The sequence below is a fragment of the Parasteatoda tepidariorum genome, chromosome 3, assembly GCF_043381705.1.
Source record: "Parasteatoda tepidariorum isolate YZ-2023 chromosome 3, CAS_Ptep_4.0, whole genome shotgun sequence".
Classification (NCBI taxonomy): domain Eukaryota; kingdom Metazoa; phylum Arthropoda; class Arachnida; order Araneae; family Theridiidae; genus Parasteatoda; species Parasteatoda tepidariorum.
In genome coordinates, this window is record NC_092206.1 from 47,028,909 (window position 1) to 47,048,795 (window position 19,887).

The following is a 19,887-nucleotide window of genomic DNA, read 5'->3' on the forward strand; positions in this document are numbered from 1 at the left end:
CGGTTAACCTGATGGCAAGGGGATTCTAACCCATCATCCATCTACCACTGAGGATATTTTACGTCCACACTGTGGACTATGCGAGCCGAGTACGGAATTTGACTCAACCAGGAATCGCTGGGATTCGAATTCGGTTCACCTCATTTGAAATTGAACGCTCTATCCCCTGAGCCAAAAGTGAACTAGTCGAAAATAGCCTTTGCTAAAAAACTAATCGCTGCCAAAAAATCCTCTTTTTGAACGTTGGGAGGGAAAATAAATTGGCAATTCGTCTAAAGATTTGAAATGACAATCAGCAGATACAAATCAGAATAAAGATACTATCAAAACTAATACTGAATTTGGTAAAGGAACTAAGAAAAACTGAGCTCGGATAAAAACCGCGCTACTCAAATTAATGCTGAAGGATCTAATATGTTAGTTGAAAATAAGGAAAGCTTAAAGAGATTAATAGGTGGTTTTCAGGATGATGAAGTCATCGAACTATTCGTTGATAATGAAAAAATACAAATGAAGTGCCTAGAAAATATATGTCAGTAAAAGAACTAGCCCTAGAAAATATATGTCAGTAAGAAATTTCAAAACGTCGGAGGAAGGAATTTAAGAGAAAAGTTATGAAAGAACTAACATTACTTGAGTGTAAGAGAAATAAGAAATTAAATCGCATCAGAAAAGTACAGCATATGGTTGTAGTAGAATTAAGAAACCGACAAGCAAAATAAAGATTGGTGACAAGTCCAGTAAGATGGGAAACCTCAATATGACGCCAAGAATACCAGCGGCAAGGAATCATGTTGAAATTATGTAGAAGGTACGATTACGCAGAACGTGGACACAAAGATGGAAACACGGTGAATATTGGGTAAGGTCAAGAAAAGAAAAAAATGGTTTGATTGGTTAATACACACAAAGGTTAAACAGATCAAAGTAAAAAAAATTACATTTGACTAAGAATGCGAGTTCATCAGGAAACAAAGGAAATCGAAGTATAATAAGTTTTAGCAAATTTTCCATTGAGAAGGTTAAAAAAAAACATAATTTTGATCAAGAGTTAGCTGGATATACTACAAGTAGACATGGGAAATTCAGAAAAAGAAATGTTTTTAGTGCTAGTAGAAAACAAAGAATTGAAGTCATTAGATTAAGGTGTTGGAAATATAGGAAAAGAAGTATTGTAAGAAACCAAAAGATTTCGAAGCCTCATGACAAATAATTAGAGAAGGTTAAATGGGAGAAGGAGTTGACAGAAGCCGAAAATTTTTTTGTTAAATTAAGAATAATTTGGAAGGAAAAGAAATAAAAATTGCAAATTTAATATCACCGAAAGATTTAAAAGATACCACTATAAGTCAACTCTATTTAGGTGTTGCCAAAAGATTTTATAAAATAATAATATGTTTTAAAATTTTTTTTCATTTTCGTTGCGAAGACTTTAATTTAGATAGCAGGAAAAGGTTTTAAAAAATAATATTTAATTTTTCACTAGTATGCGTCACATCAAGGTATTGGATTTCAGATAATTTAACTAGATAGTTTGATAGTTTTGTGCATATTTTGTGCAAATAAGAGTCATTTTAATCTATATCTAATCCATATGGAAATTTTCATAATTTTTATTTAGTGTTATTTATTTCGGTGAGGTTCGAAGTTTTAATGATATGTTTTGGCTATTAAACTAAAAACGTCTGTTAGAGATAACGTCTACTAACGTCTAATCTTACATTGGAATAATGGATTAGATGGAAGGGTGACATTCACGAAGAATTTCAAAAAAAACTAGCAGTTTTGCCAAGAAAACTAGCCCATAAAAAAGGCGTATTCTTCTTTTAAGGGCAGCATGTAAAGATTCCCAACTGTAATCCAACTAAGCAAAGGACTTGGCTTCTATGGGATAGACAAAGAACGAAAATAATGGGCAAAGTCTCGAGGAATGAGGGAACGAGATGCGAAAGGACGACTTTTAGAACAATGGTGCTGGATATTATAGATCGAGAGTCATTTTTTCCTGATGTTCGACTGGGAGAAGCTTGTTACTCTGTAATTTCAATCATATTTGTCAACATTCTCCAACGATGCGCAAAATGATATTTTCTTATTTCCAGATAAATGTATTTTTTTCCATAAAATTCTATTAAGCATTTATATAATTAAAGTGAACGCCAAGCTAAAGTATGGAAGTTCTATGTCAAGTTTCCAAAAAAAGAAAAAAAAAACGCTCGACCGTTCCTGCCTCACATTTTGATAGGACAATGTGCCAGTAATGTCTTCGATTCATCATTTCAGATGAATCTCAGACCGTGTTTTACGTCCGAAAATTAAAATTAGTGTATGACCTTTATATAATGCTTAATTGGTAATTAAAATAGACCTTTTTTAGTTAAATAGTTTATGTTAGTTAAGGTTTAATTAAAATATGTTAGTTAAATTAAAATGAATTTTGTTAGTTAAGGTTTAATTAAAATATGTTAGTTAAATTAAAATTAATTTGGTTAGTTAAATTTACTTAAATAATTGCAGCACAGAAAAAGTGAACTTTTGATGTTGAGAATTTTTATCTTAATATTGGTATCCAAGAGATAGAACACAACTAATATAAATTCTAAATGGGTACGTAAACATATTTTCAGAGTAAAAACTTACTATTACTGTAAATATATCAGTTGCCTAACTTTATATATTACGTTGGTGAAACTGTGGTGCAATAATTATCCGAATTTAGTGTTAAAAAACTATAAAAACTGTGTAAGAGATGGCTATATTTCAAGTTAATATCAAATCATGCATTTTCTTAGCCTAGTTAAATCTTAGAGAGAGTAGTCAAATATTAGCATTAGTAATTGATAATACTTACACTAAGCTGCAGCTCGTTGGTAAGGAAGTCTTATTTTTCGGAGCTTCGTAAATTTGGGGAGTAATTGTGTATTTAAACTCTTTAACTGAAAAGTGTGAAATGGTGATATAGTATGATTTGAACGTAAAGCAAATGCTTTCGGAACATTTGTAGAAATTCAAAGTTGAATAATTGTGCAATTTCAAGATAGTGGCAGTATAGTCAGGATAGCTGTCTGTTTACGTTGTTGGCGTTGGCGGCTACCTTACTCTAAGAAGTATAAAAGAATATACTGCATGTTTTTCTACACCAGGAACTTTTCTCAACTTTGGAGGAACAGTTTATGAAACACCCAAATCACTATTTTTGATGTTCAGACACACAAATTTTTTTATAGTGTAGGTATCTATTAACACACCATTTATTATCTATTCCCTCAATGCTATTCCTATAGCCAAAATTAAAGCATCACAGCCATCAGTAATAGTTAAGCGATTTATTTCGATCCTTTAAAGATATCTCTAGGTACCTTTTATAGTAACTCGAGCGTATAATTTATGTACATTAATTTAATGCATGTAAACTTCTTTCATGTCCAATTTCTCTCTTAAAAAATCATGTATTTCTTCTATAAAGTTTATATTTTATTGATATATATGTGATATTTTAAGGAAAATAATATAGGGTTCGACTCCATTTGATTGGCAGTAAAAACTGAAAATTTTATTGACGTGAATTGTATTTTCACATGTTTATGTGGCGTCAAATGCAGTAAGAACAATCATGTCTCCTTAATGTTGGAAAATATTAAAAATTTTATGCCTCCTCCAAGACTTAATAATTTAGGATTAGGATAAATATCTCAAACATTTTTCAAAACTTTTTTCAGATAACTGTGTCAATAATATATAACAGTGTCCACGGTAGCATTCACTGCAATAATAGTAAAAAGAACACGATTTTTACAATATTGCATGCTATGTACAGAGAAGTAAAATGTTACGAAATGATTCAAAAATACTCAGAATCTCGAAGAAAAATCACTGGGCCGATAGGTGAAGATATTAAGAGATTATTAAGGAATGTTAAATTTGTAATAATGGGTTTCAACAATACGTTTTTGCAGTTTTAATATTGCCCATGAAATACACGAAGACGTTGATTTGCAAAAAATACCGTGAAAACTGAAGATTCAAATAGATCCAAATCGATGCTCTCGTTCATGAGTTACTAACGTACATACATACGGACAAAATTACGCTGTTATATACAGAAATGATAACTACGGTATTTTTGTTGTAAGAATACTTTAGCTTAAAAAATATTTTTTTGAAATAAATTGCATTATCATAAAAAATAATAAATGCGAAATTTTTGGTGCTGTCCAGCTGGTAAAGTTTAATTTATCTATACTTTTAATGCAATAAGTTAGAAATTATATTTTAATACAGCTTAAATTTGGTATGTCTAGAGGTTCTAGCACGGTTTTTAACTATGAATTTCATTAAAATATATATCTAATAAACATGCAATTCCAAAGAAACTTGAATATCGTATTTTTATATTCTCATTTACTTTAAATTATTTTTGTTCATTTCCAGCACTTTTATGAACTAGTTTCTTATCAAATGAAGGCTTAATAAATAAATAAAAGAAGCCAGTCAAGAATTCTTCAAATATAAATTAACAGATTTAATATATTATCTTATTTCTTAATGTATTACCAAAATTAATACATTGCCATTTATCTCTTAACTCAATAAATCAACACTCTTAATTAGTTAATATTTATTTACCCTCGAAAATATAATAACTGAATTGTCTACCATGTACATGATTTCAATGTTATTCGATTTGTTGTTAATAGTAACGTCAAATACTTTTAAAAACATGCATTTGACAGTTTGACGAATCGCTACAGAAACACGTGGTTGGTAAGTTAAGTGATTTCAGAACCAAGCATTTAATTGTGGAGATAAATGGTTTGGAAGTCATGAAATGCATAGTGAAAATTAAATTACTTCAGAACTATTTAGCACTGAATCAAAAGAAAATTATCATCAGTTTTAAAACTTTTCAACTGTTTAAGATAATAGGTTTACAGGTATATATATTTTTATTGAGTTAAGTAAATATATAGCTAGTAAAGAGGAAAATTATTTTTAAGATCAGCTGACTTAATTGAAAAAATAATCGGATATCGACTATGTATCTTTTACGTTCCAATAATCATAACCACAATAATAATAATAACAACATTATTATTATTATCATTAATAATATTAATAATAATAATAATTTCATTATAATTGATTGTGGTAGCGCAATTCATAGGTTTTGACTTTTCCATATATTTATGGAGTGGTTTTGTTGATTCAATGATTTCTCCTTTCATTGATTCACCGATATACCCTTTCCTCATAGTTTTCCTTCTTTTTACTTAGACATTTTATTCCTTTACTACCTGACTTCCTGTTCTTTGCACACTACTTTCGGTACAACTTTCGGGAAGCAGTAAGAAACTCAATATCACAGTACCTTATAGGTACCTTGGTTACAATAATAAATATCCTAATTACATTTGGTATGTGCTTAAATCATAAATATTACCACAATGCCAGTAGTGTCTACTTCCAAGATTATATAAGTACTAGGAGGCTCCGCCCCCTGCTCGCTAACGCTCGCCAACCCCCGAGAATTGCTACGCAATCCTATGCGGTTCACGCCGTGAACCATGGCTCGCTGCGCTCGCTTGCCAATGAACACAATGTTCTAGCACAAAGACATAGTACACTCCTCAAAAGTGAAATTGCAACACGAAGAAATAATGCACGTAGCGTCATGCAAATTTCAGGAGCGATAGTAGTGAGATGGATATGCAAATGATTAAAAAAACAGACTAATAAAATCATTATAAAGCAATTTATTCAATATCTAATGTGGCCACCNATCATCAGTTTTAAAACTTTTCAACTGTTTAAGATAATAGGTTTACAGGTATATATATTTTTATTGAGTTAAGTAAATATATAGCTAGTAAAGAGGAAAATTATTATTAAGATCAGCTGACTTAATTGAAAAAATAATCGGATATCGACTATGTATCTTTTACGTTCCAATAATCATAACCATAATAATAATAATAACAACATTATTATTATTATCATTAATAATAATAATAATAATAATAATTTCATTTTAATTGACTGTGGTAGCGCAATTCATAGGTTTTGACTTTTCCATATATTTATGGAGTGGTTTTGTTGATTCAATGATTTCTCCTTTCATTGATTCATCGATATACCCTTTCCTCAGAGTTTTCCTTCTTTTTACTTAGACACTTCCTGTTCTTTGCACACTACTTTCGGTACAACTTTCGGGAAGCAGTAAGAAACTCAATATCACAGTACCTATTATAGGTACCTTGATTACAATAATAAATATCCTAATTACATTTGGTATTTGCTTAAATCATAACTATTACCACAATGCCAGTAGTGTCTACTTCCAAAATTATATAAGTATTATTGTCGTCAAATTTTTATGGTTTCTCGAAAAGAAGAAACGGAGAAGTTACTTTTCTCCGTTAAAAATTGCTTCGTTGTACAAAACTTGTTTTTAACTCAATCACCGTTGATTTTAAATTGTTTAGTTTCATAAAAACATGTTTCAACAGTGTAACTTTAAACAAAGTAAACACGTGATACTAATTTGGGGGGGGGGAACTCGCAAATCTTACCACGTTTATAGGATGATTGAGGTAATATAACATAATGGATGAAAAATAGTTAAATATTACAGAACGTGCGTTAAAGCCTTTTAAATTAGAGATTTTAATTTTTTTAATAATGTTATTTCTGAAATATTTGAAGAGAGAGAATCGTCTATAGTTTAATTTAAAACAATGACTAAGGCTAAACTGATGAGAAAATTCCAATTTTTAGATGCTCTTCTCGAAAGATCTAATCAAAAAAAAAATTTTGATATTCTTTTTTGGGATCGAAGACTAAAATTTTTCCTTCTGCCTTCTGTTAAAATTTTTAGGGAGATAACTCAAATTAATCTGGAGTTATATGAGAGACACACACACAGACACGCAAAGTCTTCTATTTATTATCATAATATTTGTTTTACGCATTCTTCCACGCGCTGATGTATAAATTAATTCATGATCTCATTGTTACGTTTCTTAGGTTTTCTGACTAATCTCATTTTATCATAAATTATTTTTTATATTTGAAATGAGAAAATATTGCTAATATAGAATTATAATTATGTAATAAAGTTGGAGTTTACTCATTAGAATGGAAAGAAAATGTAGATCAAACTTAAAAAAAAGCATAATTATCAATATAGTTTACTTTATTACTTGTTTTTAGAGTTGATTGAAATACAGACTGCTTAAAATTAATCTTCATAAGGCTGAATAACATATAAGTTGCAATTAGCTATGTTTAAATAAATAAGTATATAATATCATTGAATTTCATGAATAATATGAATATTTTTTTAACATACATTTCGATATTTTGTATTGATATATAAGAATATGGGGATTTAGAATTATTTAAATATTCGTAAATTTTTTTTAAATGTTTAAGGTACATTTATGCTTAAGAATGAATTAAAATTTGTTTTTTAAAATAGTAAGTTAAACAGTTCATAGAAAATTTATAATAAGATCAGTTAGTGCTTATTACTGTCACTTGTGAAAGTACTAATCTTATTTTTTAACAAGAAAATTACTATTTAATTCAACCTTTTAAGAATGAAATTTGCGGAACAATTTTATTCCACCTAAGAAAGGAATATGACATAAGAAATTAACAGCAAATGTATCACGTAAAAATTTATTAATTAATTGTCAGAAATCAAAATATGGTTAATTAACTTTGTTTCCTTTAAATTTATAATTAAATTTCCCTTTCATTCATAATATAATTCCTTATTTTATTTATGATTTAATTTATTAGATTCGTAAAAAAATAAAATTCACAAGAATCCCCCATAGCTTTAAGTTACAGCCAAAAAAAAAATCTTAAATTTACTAATAATATGAATTACTTCAAATTTTTGTGCTCATGCAACTTTAATTCACGAGATTAACTCTTAACTTTAACTCAAGAGACTCACAAATTCATAAGATTCACCAATAACTTTAATTCGTGTGATTCTCAGAATAACTTTTATTTCCGAGATTCATAAAGGATTAAAATTTACGAGAGTTTCTAAAATATACACATATCAATCTTAAAAATACCCTCCTTAAATAAAATACCCTTCTTAAATAAAATACCCTTCTTAAAAATACCTTAAAAATGTCTTAAAAATACCCTCCTTAAATATCCTAAAGAAATTAAATTCACTTACCTTTCGATGCAAACGCTCACAAGAGTCATAACTGAAGCATAGAGTGCAAACACTTCTGTGAACCTAAGTGCTTTACAGAGAGGGAGTCCCAACTTCCAGCCTTTGTTTCCAATAAACTGAATTATGTCTGGAATACATGAAATCATGATGATCAAGTCACTAAAAGCCAAGTTCATAATCAGTAGATTAGTTACTGACTTGCGCATTCGCTGATCACCAATGATTGCGAATATTACCAAAAAGTTACCAGCGATGCCAATAGCACCAATCACGAAAAACAGTACAGATAAGCATATTATGGTGCTTTTAGTTGCTGGAGTAAAAGGTCCATCTAATACAGTAGTTGAGTTCCATTCATAGAAAGGTGAGTCAGAAAAATTGAGATCTATCTTGAAGATATCTACCATTTTAAAGCAAAGTACTACAAGTTCAATAACTATATCGAAATAATGGTTCCAAGAAAAATATGACGATAAATATATATTTCAAAATATTTTATTTTTAGTTATTATGACTACTTAATTACATTAAGTTTGAGAAATGAGGACCTATTAACGAGAAATTAATTATACCGATATTTAAGCATAAATTTTTAGTTAAAGTGATATTAGATGAACAACTTAAATTTCAATTAAAGTTATTACCATTGAATTAAATAATCTATAATAAATGAATTTATATCAAGATAAAAAGCTTAAATAAAGTAAAATCTCAAGAAATGAAAAAGTATTTGTACTTTGTTCAATATTTCACAGTTTATTATATTACTGAAAAAATTCGGAATTTTTTTTACCATAAACATTTATCATAAAAGCTGCTACTAATAAAATATTAAAGCTAAGAATGACTTTATATTAAAACATCATGCTTAACATTATTTGTAAAAGTTTTTGAATTTCACGAACTTCAGTTTTTAAAATAGATACAGCTCTTGAAAAAATTTTCCACGGGTAAAACTTTTTCTAACTTATTTAAATTTTTTTTCACGAAATAAACTGTCTTACTTAGATTTACACAATACCGACGTAATGCTTCAAATACTTTCTTTTCAACATAGAATATGAAACGAAACTGTCTTAATCCTTTGACGAGAGTTTCTTTTCGTAGTACTTGAAAGACATTCAAAACTGTGAATGAGAGAACGAGTTGCGTGGGAAAGATGCTCCCGCCACTAAAGATGAAGAACAACACCGTCGCCATCTACAGAATTTTCTAGAGGGGCTCCTGTAATAAAACTCTAGTTCAGAGAAATAAGTGGTCTCATATTCAGGAAATAAAACAGTTATCATTATTTGTACATTATGTACACGTTTGGTTTATGGAAGATTTGCTTTATTAATCTTCTAAAAATGTATATGCTTGAAATTTGAAGCTGTCCTCAAATGCTTATAACTTTACGAAAATTGAGAGTACTTAAAGTTATTTCGGATAAAGGTATTTCTACTTTAAAGTGGTCGAATTCTTCTACATTAATATTAAAGTAGATTGTCTCAGTGATGTAACTCAAAGAAAGCTACTCAAAACGTAATTTTTGATAAAAAAAATAAAATTTGATAAGGTGGTATGAAAACTTTAAACTCCGACTCACCGTTGAATAGAATTTTAATTACAAAATCCCTCCTATAAAGAAGTATTTCTGATAAACATTAATGGCTTTAATAGTATAGTTATTTAATAATTAGTTAATAGTTTAAAATTAACTTTTAAATAATGGTCAGTAAATTTTATTTTGTTCAAGGTCATGCCTGAAATTTTTTTTAAGTAGCTTAAATAGCATGGTTTAATATTAACTTTCAAACAACGGTAATAAAATTTAATTATGATCAAGCTTACGCATAGAGAAGCGAAAAATTACGCATAGCGATGTACTTCGGAAAAAAATTAATTGCTTAAATAATGCTGTTTAATATTAACTTTTAAACAATGGTCTGTAAATTTGATACTGATAAAGGTCATGCATAAAGAAGTAAAAAATAAAGTATAGAGGAAAAACATTCAAGGCTTAAATAGAATTGTTTAGTTATACATTTTAAGCAATGGTCAGGAACTTTAACATTGATGGAGGTGATAACTGTAAAACTGTTTAAACTTTTTATTCATGTTGCTATCCAGGAATTACTTGTAACATGTAAGCTATATTTTCCTACATAGTTTTCCTGACTAAATTGAATGAGACCAATCCTATGGACTAATATGGATTAGTATAAGCTTTTAAGTTTTTTTTTCCATAATAAGTGCAATTCAAAAATAGTGCTTTTTGTGAAAAAAAAAACATTTCATTTTCTGAAATATCATATCATTTTGTTCATGTTTAGTCTAGTTTAATTAAATGAGCAAAAATACACAGAAAACAATGCCTAAATTGCCTCCATAGCAATGTAAGATTTGTAAATAACGGCAAGCACAAAATTGTACTTTCAGTACATGAAAGGGTTATAATTTCTAAATTACCTTTTAATTCGATCCTCTCTTACTTGACTTCATTCAATTTAGAGTAGAAAAATTCATCCTTCCTATACTTAAATTAATCGGACGATTAATATAATAAGCTTTTAAGTTTTATTCATTTTAAGTGCAATTCAAAAATAGTACTTTTTAATGAAAAAAAACATTTAGTTTTGCGAAATATCTTATCCTTTTGTTCATGTTTAGTCTAGTTTAATTAAATGAGAAAAAATACACCGAGAACAATGCCTAAATTGCCTCCATAGCAATGCAAGATGTGTAAATAACGGCAAGTACAAAATTGTACTTTCAGTACATAAAAGGGTTATAATTTCTAAATTAACTCTTAATTCGATCATCTCTTACTTGACTTCATTCAATTTAGAGTAAAAAAATTCCTCCTTCCTATACGTAAATTAATCGGACGAAATTATTTCAGTATATTTGATTAAACTTACTATTCTTATGAAGATATTTATTTACTTATTCCAAGAGAGAGAAAAGTGCTAAAAAACATTTAGGTAATGAGACGTCTGGACAGTCAAGTAGTGACATAGCAATAATTGGTCAATATAGTGATTTGATTGACCAATCTATCCCAGAACCTCTTATGGAAAAGACTTATCAATTTATTTCTCAATTTCTAAAAATTAAAAAAGGAAAATTGGTTATAAATTAAAGAAAAAGTTGCACTCTTTAAAAAAGCAATATAAAAGTTTCAATTGAATCTCATGATGTTACCAAGTAAACTCATCTTCCTTTATAAATTTATAAGCTTGTAATACTGCTATTATACCTGTAACCAGCTCAAAAATTTTGAATCTCATTATTGATTAAGGTAAAAATTTTTTTTTTGGACTGCTTAGTCTCTTAATTATAAAAATTCAATATTTTTGAAGATGATATAATTTAATGAACAGATGGTGCGTATGAGGCAAAGGTATCTTATATCGTATTACTTTTCAGACCTTGATCAAATAATTACTTAACAGTTAAATATTAACAGTTAGAAGCTACATATTGTTATTTAAAACAGTTAATTTTAGCATTAAGAAAAAAAATTCAAAATAATTAAAGCAATTAAAAGCTATACTTCCTGTTTATAACCTACCTGACTATCTATACATTTGATTTTTGTGAGAAGTTCAGTTGGAACCGGGATTAAAGAATTCAAAACTGGTTAAAAGTTTTGATTATCACACTATGGAAATGATAGTGCGATATTCCCTCCACACAATTATCGAAGGATGATTGTGTATGAAAAATTTCGGTAAAAATTATTGGCATCCTGAGAGAAGCATCTGAAAAAAATCATCTTACCGTATAATTGACTTTTATCTTTTTATTTTATTATGTAATTTGTAAAGTAGTATTTGTTTAAGTGCAGTGGTTTTGTGATTTTAGAGTAAATATTGCTGTAATAAGTACGGTAGATAAGATTTTTTGTTCCGTAAATTTTTACAGTAAAACGTACCAGTTCTTAAAACGTGAGTACTTTTAACCATAATTTAATTCTGAATTTTTTACAGTGAGCAAAGAACAAACTACTAAACCAAATGTTAGTAGTTTTTGTTTGATTACTCATTATCACAAAAGGCTATGAGGATTGGGAATGGGAAGATACAGGATTGTTTAAAAAATCAAAATTACAATGAACTCGAAAATTTTTATTAACATGACTAAGAAATAGACTTGGAACGAGTTCAGTCCAGTCGTCCTCATAAGTGAGCTCGAACTTATTAAAAACACGTAGCTTTCACTATAAAAGCCTAATACGAAAAGTTTAAGAACTATTTTTTTATTAAAAAAAATACAATAATACGATAGAACTTTTGATCTTTCTTTAATGAGTTTTTGAAATAACAAGGACAGAATTTCCTGAACTGTCAATTTTGAACTAATGAATGTGACAGTCGAATGAAAAACAATGACAGCTAATTCTATTTGTTTTATTTTACAATATCTTTATTGTTTATTATAGATACTATTTTCAGTATAAAGTATACTTGACATTTTGCTACGATCTGCAATATTCTTATTACATTTTATTTTGTTTCAGATAAACATTATACATGATGTGGTTAGTAAAGCAAATCTTTTGACTTCATTATCAATGTTTTGATAAATTATTAAGATTAGTGAAGTTTAATGTTTATTATAATTAATGTTTAAGATAAGTGAAGATGCGGCTACTTTGCTTCATTTTATAGCTGGCATTGAATAGCCGACACTATTTGGAATTTACGACTATCAATGTTCGAGTCCACTGACTTGTAAATTTGGACTCAACCCAGAAGACAATGGAAATTCTGGATCAGGTATTGGGACAAATTCACCTTCGTGGTGGACTTTTTGCTAAAACTAAAAGCATTTGTGTTACGGGGAGAGGAAAACCCTGAAAACCTTCCTCAGTTATTCCGACGACAAGGAATTCTAATTCATTATCATTTGTAACTGAGGTTATTTTATGTCAGCAGAGTGGTCGGTACGATCCGGAATGGAATTACAATTGGAAAAATCCAAGAAGAATATGAAAGTGAATTTGTGATCGAATTTGACAACTCATTCAAAATAAATCATACATTCAGTGCGGAAACGCACATTGAAGGAAGTCATATTAAATTATCATAGTTTGAAAAATAATAATGAATGTTTCTTTCTTTTTAATTACACCCATTCTTCATTACCTATTTTCTGCTTGCATTTATTCTTCAAATATTCTAAAATATACGTAAGTCATAATACTCATCATATATAGATAAATCAGAAAAAAATAGAAATATTCAATAATTGCACAATCCTGTTTGCAAGGACAACATATATTTATATTATTCTTTCTCGAATTAAATATAAATGATATATTTTTCAATAACACATTCCTAATTGTGTTTGCAGAAAGCTATAATTATTCTAATATTCAGGCTATTATCGACACTCTATATCAGGGAACGTTGAAAAGTAATCTATTTATAAGGTACTTTAGGTATTAATATTTATTAGTCTCATGGACATAGGGATTAAAGATATAATATTACAAATTATTCTAAATTTATTGAGATCTTAAAGAGCATTTCAAAGTGAAACTTGATAAAGTTTTAAGTAAATATTTCTGTTTTTCATTAATTAAATTTCAGTTTAAATATTTAACAATAGAATTTTTTAGAAAATAGTTATTTTTATTAAACATGATATAATAATCTCAAAAAAAAAAGCTTCAACAAGTCAACAAGCAAATGCGTTTAAGAAAAATATGTATACTATTACTTTTCAAGTTTAAACAAAAATACAGCAAACACAGCTATAATTTTTACAATTATATTTTCCACAGTATTTTTCAGACGTTATACATCTTTATTTGTCATTCTTTTGGCATATTTGATCATCCCATGAATTTTTCTCGGAGAGCTTTTTTATTATGTACACTCTGTTAGTGATGAAGTGTTATTGAACTATTGTCTTATATCAGAAAAATGCTTTTCCAGTTCTTAGAAAACATATTTCATATTACTTTTTATAATATAAAGCAAATTATTAGCATTTTTATCCAAAATAGTTTTAATTAGAGATTTACGTATAAGTGTTTCTCTTATGTTTCAGAAACACTTTTAAAACTATTTTTTTTTCTTCATTTTTCAACATTTAATAAATTTAATACATATCTTTGTTACCCTATATATCAATTATATTTGAGTAAAACGATAGCTATTTTATCATAGTATTGTAGTACATAACGGTATTTTTAAAATAACGATATATATTGAGACTTATATACAAATAGTATTAATGGAAAAAAGCTAACTTTTTATTTACATTTTTTGTACTTAGTTGCAATTTTGGTAGTTAGAAAACACTACAAAAACGTTTTGCAACGTGCTACTTATAAATTAAATTGAGAGAACAGACAAAAAATGTCTTACTTGATGACAACATTTCTAAATAAATGTACTTTTTACTGATGATTCGATTTTCCAAAAATTAGAGGTAACTGATAATTGAGAAATCTGCATACAATAATTAATTCAAAAATAAGGCTAAAAGTGAGATTCCAGTGAGCGCATAGTTTTTGCTTTCATAATTTTGTTGAAATCCTTAAACAGAAAAAAACATTCTGGTAAAATTACGGAACTGTATGGTAAAGACATTTCTGGTAAGAAAAAACATAATTCTGCTAATGAAAGCAAACGGTATTTAAACTATTCATACGGTAACGATTTTCGTTAATATCGTGACGGTTCATCGGAAATTCTGGTTTTCAAAACTTGCAGCTCTTATTACCGCACAATTAGTAAAAATACACAACTGAAAAATAAATTTAACAGAATAAATGGTTTTTATGCTATGCTATATGGCAGTGGCGTACGCAAGGGAGGGGTTTAAGCACCCCCCTTGAGCTTGGACAAAATGGCAAAAATAAAAATTTTAGTAGAAATTATGCGAGCTATTATTTTTTAAGGCTATATATTTTGATCTGCCTCATGCCTACTTTTTTTGTCTCACGGTATTTCTCAGAATACTGAAAAAACATTTACTATAATAGGGTTGTACTTATGAAACCAAATTCACGCGATACTGTTACGGACTGGTTCCTTTCTGTCCTACCAGTATAGTTTTCGAGACTGGCTGTCATTCACGAGGTCTTTACGCGATGATTCTGGAATCCTAGACGTTCTGTCGTCTTTGAGACAATTCGAGAATTTTGGAGATGCGGTGAAAAATTATATAAAAGGGGGAACGGAGTACAGTGGAGTTAGTTAGTCAGACTAAGAGTTATCTCTGCCGCTTGTCTTTCGGAGCTTGTCGCTAAATCTGTTTTGTTTTGTCTCAACAAAAAGTTCATTCAATCGCCGAACCCGTCGTCGCCACTATTTCGACTAGTGAAGAAATCAGTAACAATACCATTGGAGATACTGTGCTCGTTGAAGTTATTCATTCCAGCTCGAAACTTTGAGATCGTAGCATAGCGGATATTTCTGTGCCAATATATATATATATATATTTGCTGTTCTTGGATCTTTAGGATGTCAAAACGCAAGAATTTAACAATTTTTAATTATTTTGAGAAAAAATCACGACCTGAAATTAGTGAGGTGACAGCATCTAGTACCAATGTAAGTTTTTCTGTTGTACAGAAATGTGATACTTCCGTTGAAGAAAACGTTTCTAGCATAACAAAATCTGATGAATGTGAAAGTGGCCCTCAAAGTGTTACTTCCCACCCATATGACATTGGACTTTTTTTAGAAGATATTACATTATGTTCTTAAACTTAAAAAATCAAATCAAAATTTAACTAAACAATGTTGTCTAAATAAAAAGTCAAAATTGTCTAGCTGTCTAAATTAGGGAAATAATAGTGCTTTATTACAGACTCGAATTTCTTTTAGTAGTTTCAGAAAATTATGAACACCCCCCTTGAAAAAATTCTGCGTACGCCACTGCTATATGGTATCATGATTAAAATTATCGAAATTTATCACATTTATTAAGTTTTAGCCCATCCTAAAAAATGATAGCTTATTGTTAATTTTTCAAAAATCTCTACCAAAATACTTCAATAACAATAACCGTGATTTTTGGTGTCCCCATGGAGCCAGAAACATGCTAAATGTTACCATATTCTGGTAACTTTGACTATACTTTTTTTCTCATTGTAAAAGGGAAATGTTAAATCTAAAATATTTGACGTTTTTATAGGGTATTTTTCCAATTAATATTTAATCAATGAATTTTATAAAGATTTAAAGTAATAAGTTATGAGGTGAATATTTCACAGGAAGTCAATGAATTCGTTTTTTGTCACACAATTGAACTGCACTCAATAAAGTTGAGTACTAGCACTACAGTTTTTAAAGCATGATTCAAAATTAAAGTGAAGTACAACGCACCCCTCATGTAGAAAAATCTTTCTGAATTGGAATTGACTTTATTTAAATCGATGAAAGGAAAAGGGGTGCAGATGTCGATTTAAAATAGACAGCATACCCCTAATGATCTTTGACTTTGCATTAATGGGATTTTGAAAGAATGTAAGCTTACATGTCTCAGCATGAAATGATTTTCGTAATCCTGAAACGTCCTGAGATTTTAAGTTCCTTTTGAAGTTTGTGAAGTTAATGTCTGAAATGGAAAATTACTTAACTTTCATGTTACTAAACAACCATCGTCTATGATTCTATAATTATCTAATTATAGTATTGTAACTTTAACTATTTTAACAAATACTACATTTAAACTAATACTAAAACATATTCTTGCCTATAAGTAGATAATTATTTCCTTACATGATTTAAAGTATTTTACACTTTAAGTGCATAAAGTACATAAAAGCATTATATTTATTGAATTCTTATGCATGCTATATTTTGGATTGAAATTAAAATCATATTCAGTAAGAAGACTGATTAGTTACACAAAGTGACAATTAATTAATATATTATTAATAAATTGGTACTTTATTGAACAAACGAAAGATGAGAAAGGGAATTTCTTCTATACCTAGCATTGTTTGGTTTTCAAGACTTGAATTAGCTGAGTTATCTTGAGTAATCTGAGTTATTCCAATGTTATCTGAGATGAAATATGGATTGTTTGAGATATATTTATAAATAATGCATGCGCTGTAGTGTCAAAGAATACTTAGAAGCGTGATTTTATCAAAAATATACCATTGTTGGTCAGAATTACAGCTTCATGGGGTTTGGTCAAAAAAATATTATGGGATAATCAGAAACCTCTAAAAATTTATGGATTTCGAACTTAAATTAACTAGAATTTAGCAAAGCATGTTATACAATAACTTTTTTATAATACAAAGAGATTTTCAGTAAAAATTAAATGCAATCAGTTTGCCCTCATATCCCTCTGAAATTTCCCTTGAGGTAATTTCATCCTGCCTCAGTATTTCACAGTCATTCGACTATGACAAATAAAATTCTTTACCAGGCACAGAATTGTCATTATACGGGATTGGGGTTCGATCCCCAGGGACGGGCTTATACCATCCCAACCCGCAAGGGTGGATTATGCTCACCCAACTTCAGATTAGTTAGTACCAGCTTTTCAGTGAAGTACAGCTGGTGTTTGTGTCATGAACTTGATTTAGCTTTGATAATAGTTGAGGACTAGAAACAATAATGTCATTGGGGAAAAATAATGGAACTGAAATCCTCACGGGCTTCCTGGCCTACAACGGGCTGTTGCGGGAATGCTTTATATACAGTTTTTGAGGCATTCTAAATACGTTTCGAAAATTTTATGAAGTAGTAATATAGTCCAAGAAGTTCTATAAAGTTATATAACGTAAATATATAGTTACATAATTTTATAAAGTATTAGTCTTAAATGCTTTAGACGAAAACAATTATTGTTATTTGAATAAAATTTTATGCACTTTTCGACGGTTTATTTAATATTGCTTTTGAATGATACAGAAATTAAGTTCCAAACACGATGTGACATGAATCCTCGTTTATAATAAATTTCAACTAAATTCAGAGTGTTCTATTATTGTAAAGAAATTTTTGAATGAGTTATATTTATTTGGAGAATTGTAAATTCTATTCACTTCAGAGAGATAAAGTTTTGAATAATAAATAAATATTGAAATACCTATTTCAGTTTGCATGACTATGATGTATTCTTTTACAAATTCACCACGGTATCGATGCGGATATGTTTCAACTAAATCTATCGCAAGGAAACGTATTCGAAAAATATTTGATGTTTTCTATTTTTAAAAACCTGCGTGACTCGAAACTTCGTGTAATGTGATGCGTGTGACATTAAAAAGAAATTGCAGTAATGTTAGAGAAGGTTTTAAAATATAAATACAAAAATTATTTGACTACATCATATAATTTTGTATACTTGATTTAAAAGATAAATATAATTATTTAAAAGAATAAAAATCCTATTTATTACTGTTTGATATACATAATAGCGAAATGCATAATTTCAGTTCCATAAGAAATTATTAGAATATCTATAAAAATATAATATTGTTCAAGAAAAAAAAAACATTTCTGTGTTAGTGTGAAAGAAAAGGTAACAATCTAACATTTTTCATTAAATGAATTTGTTGTCAGTATCATTTGATGAATAAAATGTCGTTAATGAAACGAGCTCGAATTTGTAATTAAAATAAGAGCAAATAAATCTTTTTTTTTTTAAAAAAAACTGTATTTTCCAATACCCTTTAACAGTAAGTTTGATAAAAGCTTTTTTCCATATATAGCTTCTAATAAGTTTTTGAAAGTTTAAGAGAAGAATCATTACTAATTACAATATTTTTCAAATAAAGAAAAATTCATAAATCATACATGATGCACTATTAAAAACGTATATAAAACATGAAACAAAGTTAACCTAAATTTAGATTGAAAAGAAATTATTCTAGCATTTTTTATCAGTTCGTAATGGATTATGATAATTATGCTTTATTCATGTTATATAATCGATAATTTTCTTACGCAATTCATGCTTTATTCTGAGATTGTTTTCTTTTTATAACCTGATATTTTTTATTGATACTACTATATTCTTAAGGAAAAGCAAAAGATTTGTATAATTTTTTTTAACATTCTGTTTTGAATGAAAGAGCTCATAATTTGCATAGATTATATTTGTTAAGTTCATTTATTTTTGCAACATTATTAGAAACAAAACACTAAACATTGTTTTACCTAATAACATTGAAAATATCAATATTTCATTGAATAACACAGGAAATAAGATTGTTTCACTTAACACAACATTAAAACAAACTTGCTCACATACATAAAAATGAGTCTTATTGGAACTTAAAATTTGCAAATTTGATATCAACCTCAATCTTACATTTGAAAATAATGCTTAAGTTTTCTTTTACACTAATTTATGTTACAGCTTGTCCTCAAACGAGATTTTAGTCATTAAACGTATTAAAAAATACTTGTCGATTTTTATGAAAAGAAAAATTTGAAACAGATTCCGAAATAGTTTCATGAATAGAACGTTAAGCTAGCTAGGTTGATTCGTGCACTAGAAATTATTAATTTAAAAAAAAAATAATGTTAATTTTTTAAAAAAATAATTAATAAATTTTTTTCTGATAGAAAGTAGTTTGTTTCAGGCTTATGTATTTGGATCAAATTCTAATTGGTTATGTGGCGCATCCAGCTAACATTACCGTAATCGAAAAAAAGTACTGATTTGTTTAGAAAAATTTATTTAGACGTAATTTTGAGGATCGAGATAAATATATA

The 19,887-nt window shown here is 28.4% G+C and overlaps 1 protein-coding gene across 1 annotated transcript in view; it reads right to left on the reverse strand.

The window, feature by feature from the left end:
* The window catches only part of LOC107449350 (neuropeptide receptor 15-like), an 88,051-nt gene extending 78,716 nt beyond the window's left edge, over nt 1-9,335 (reverse strand). Inside the window, exon 1 of the mRNA XM_021147456.3 lies at nt 8,201-9,335. Coding sequence (XP_021003115.2) covers nt 8,201-8,607 — 407 coding nt within the window. The 5' untranslated portion in view covers nt 8,608-9,335. The remainder of the gene's footprint in view (nt 1-8,200) is intronic.
* Nucleotides 9,336-19,887: the final 10,552 nt, after the last annotated feature.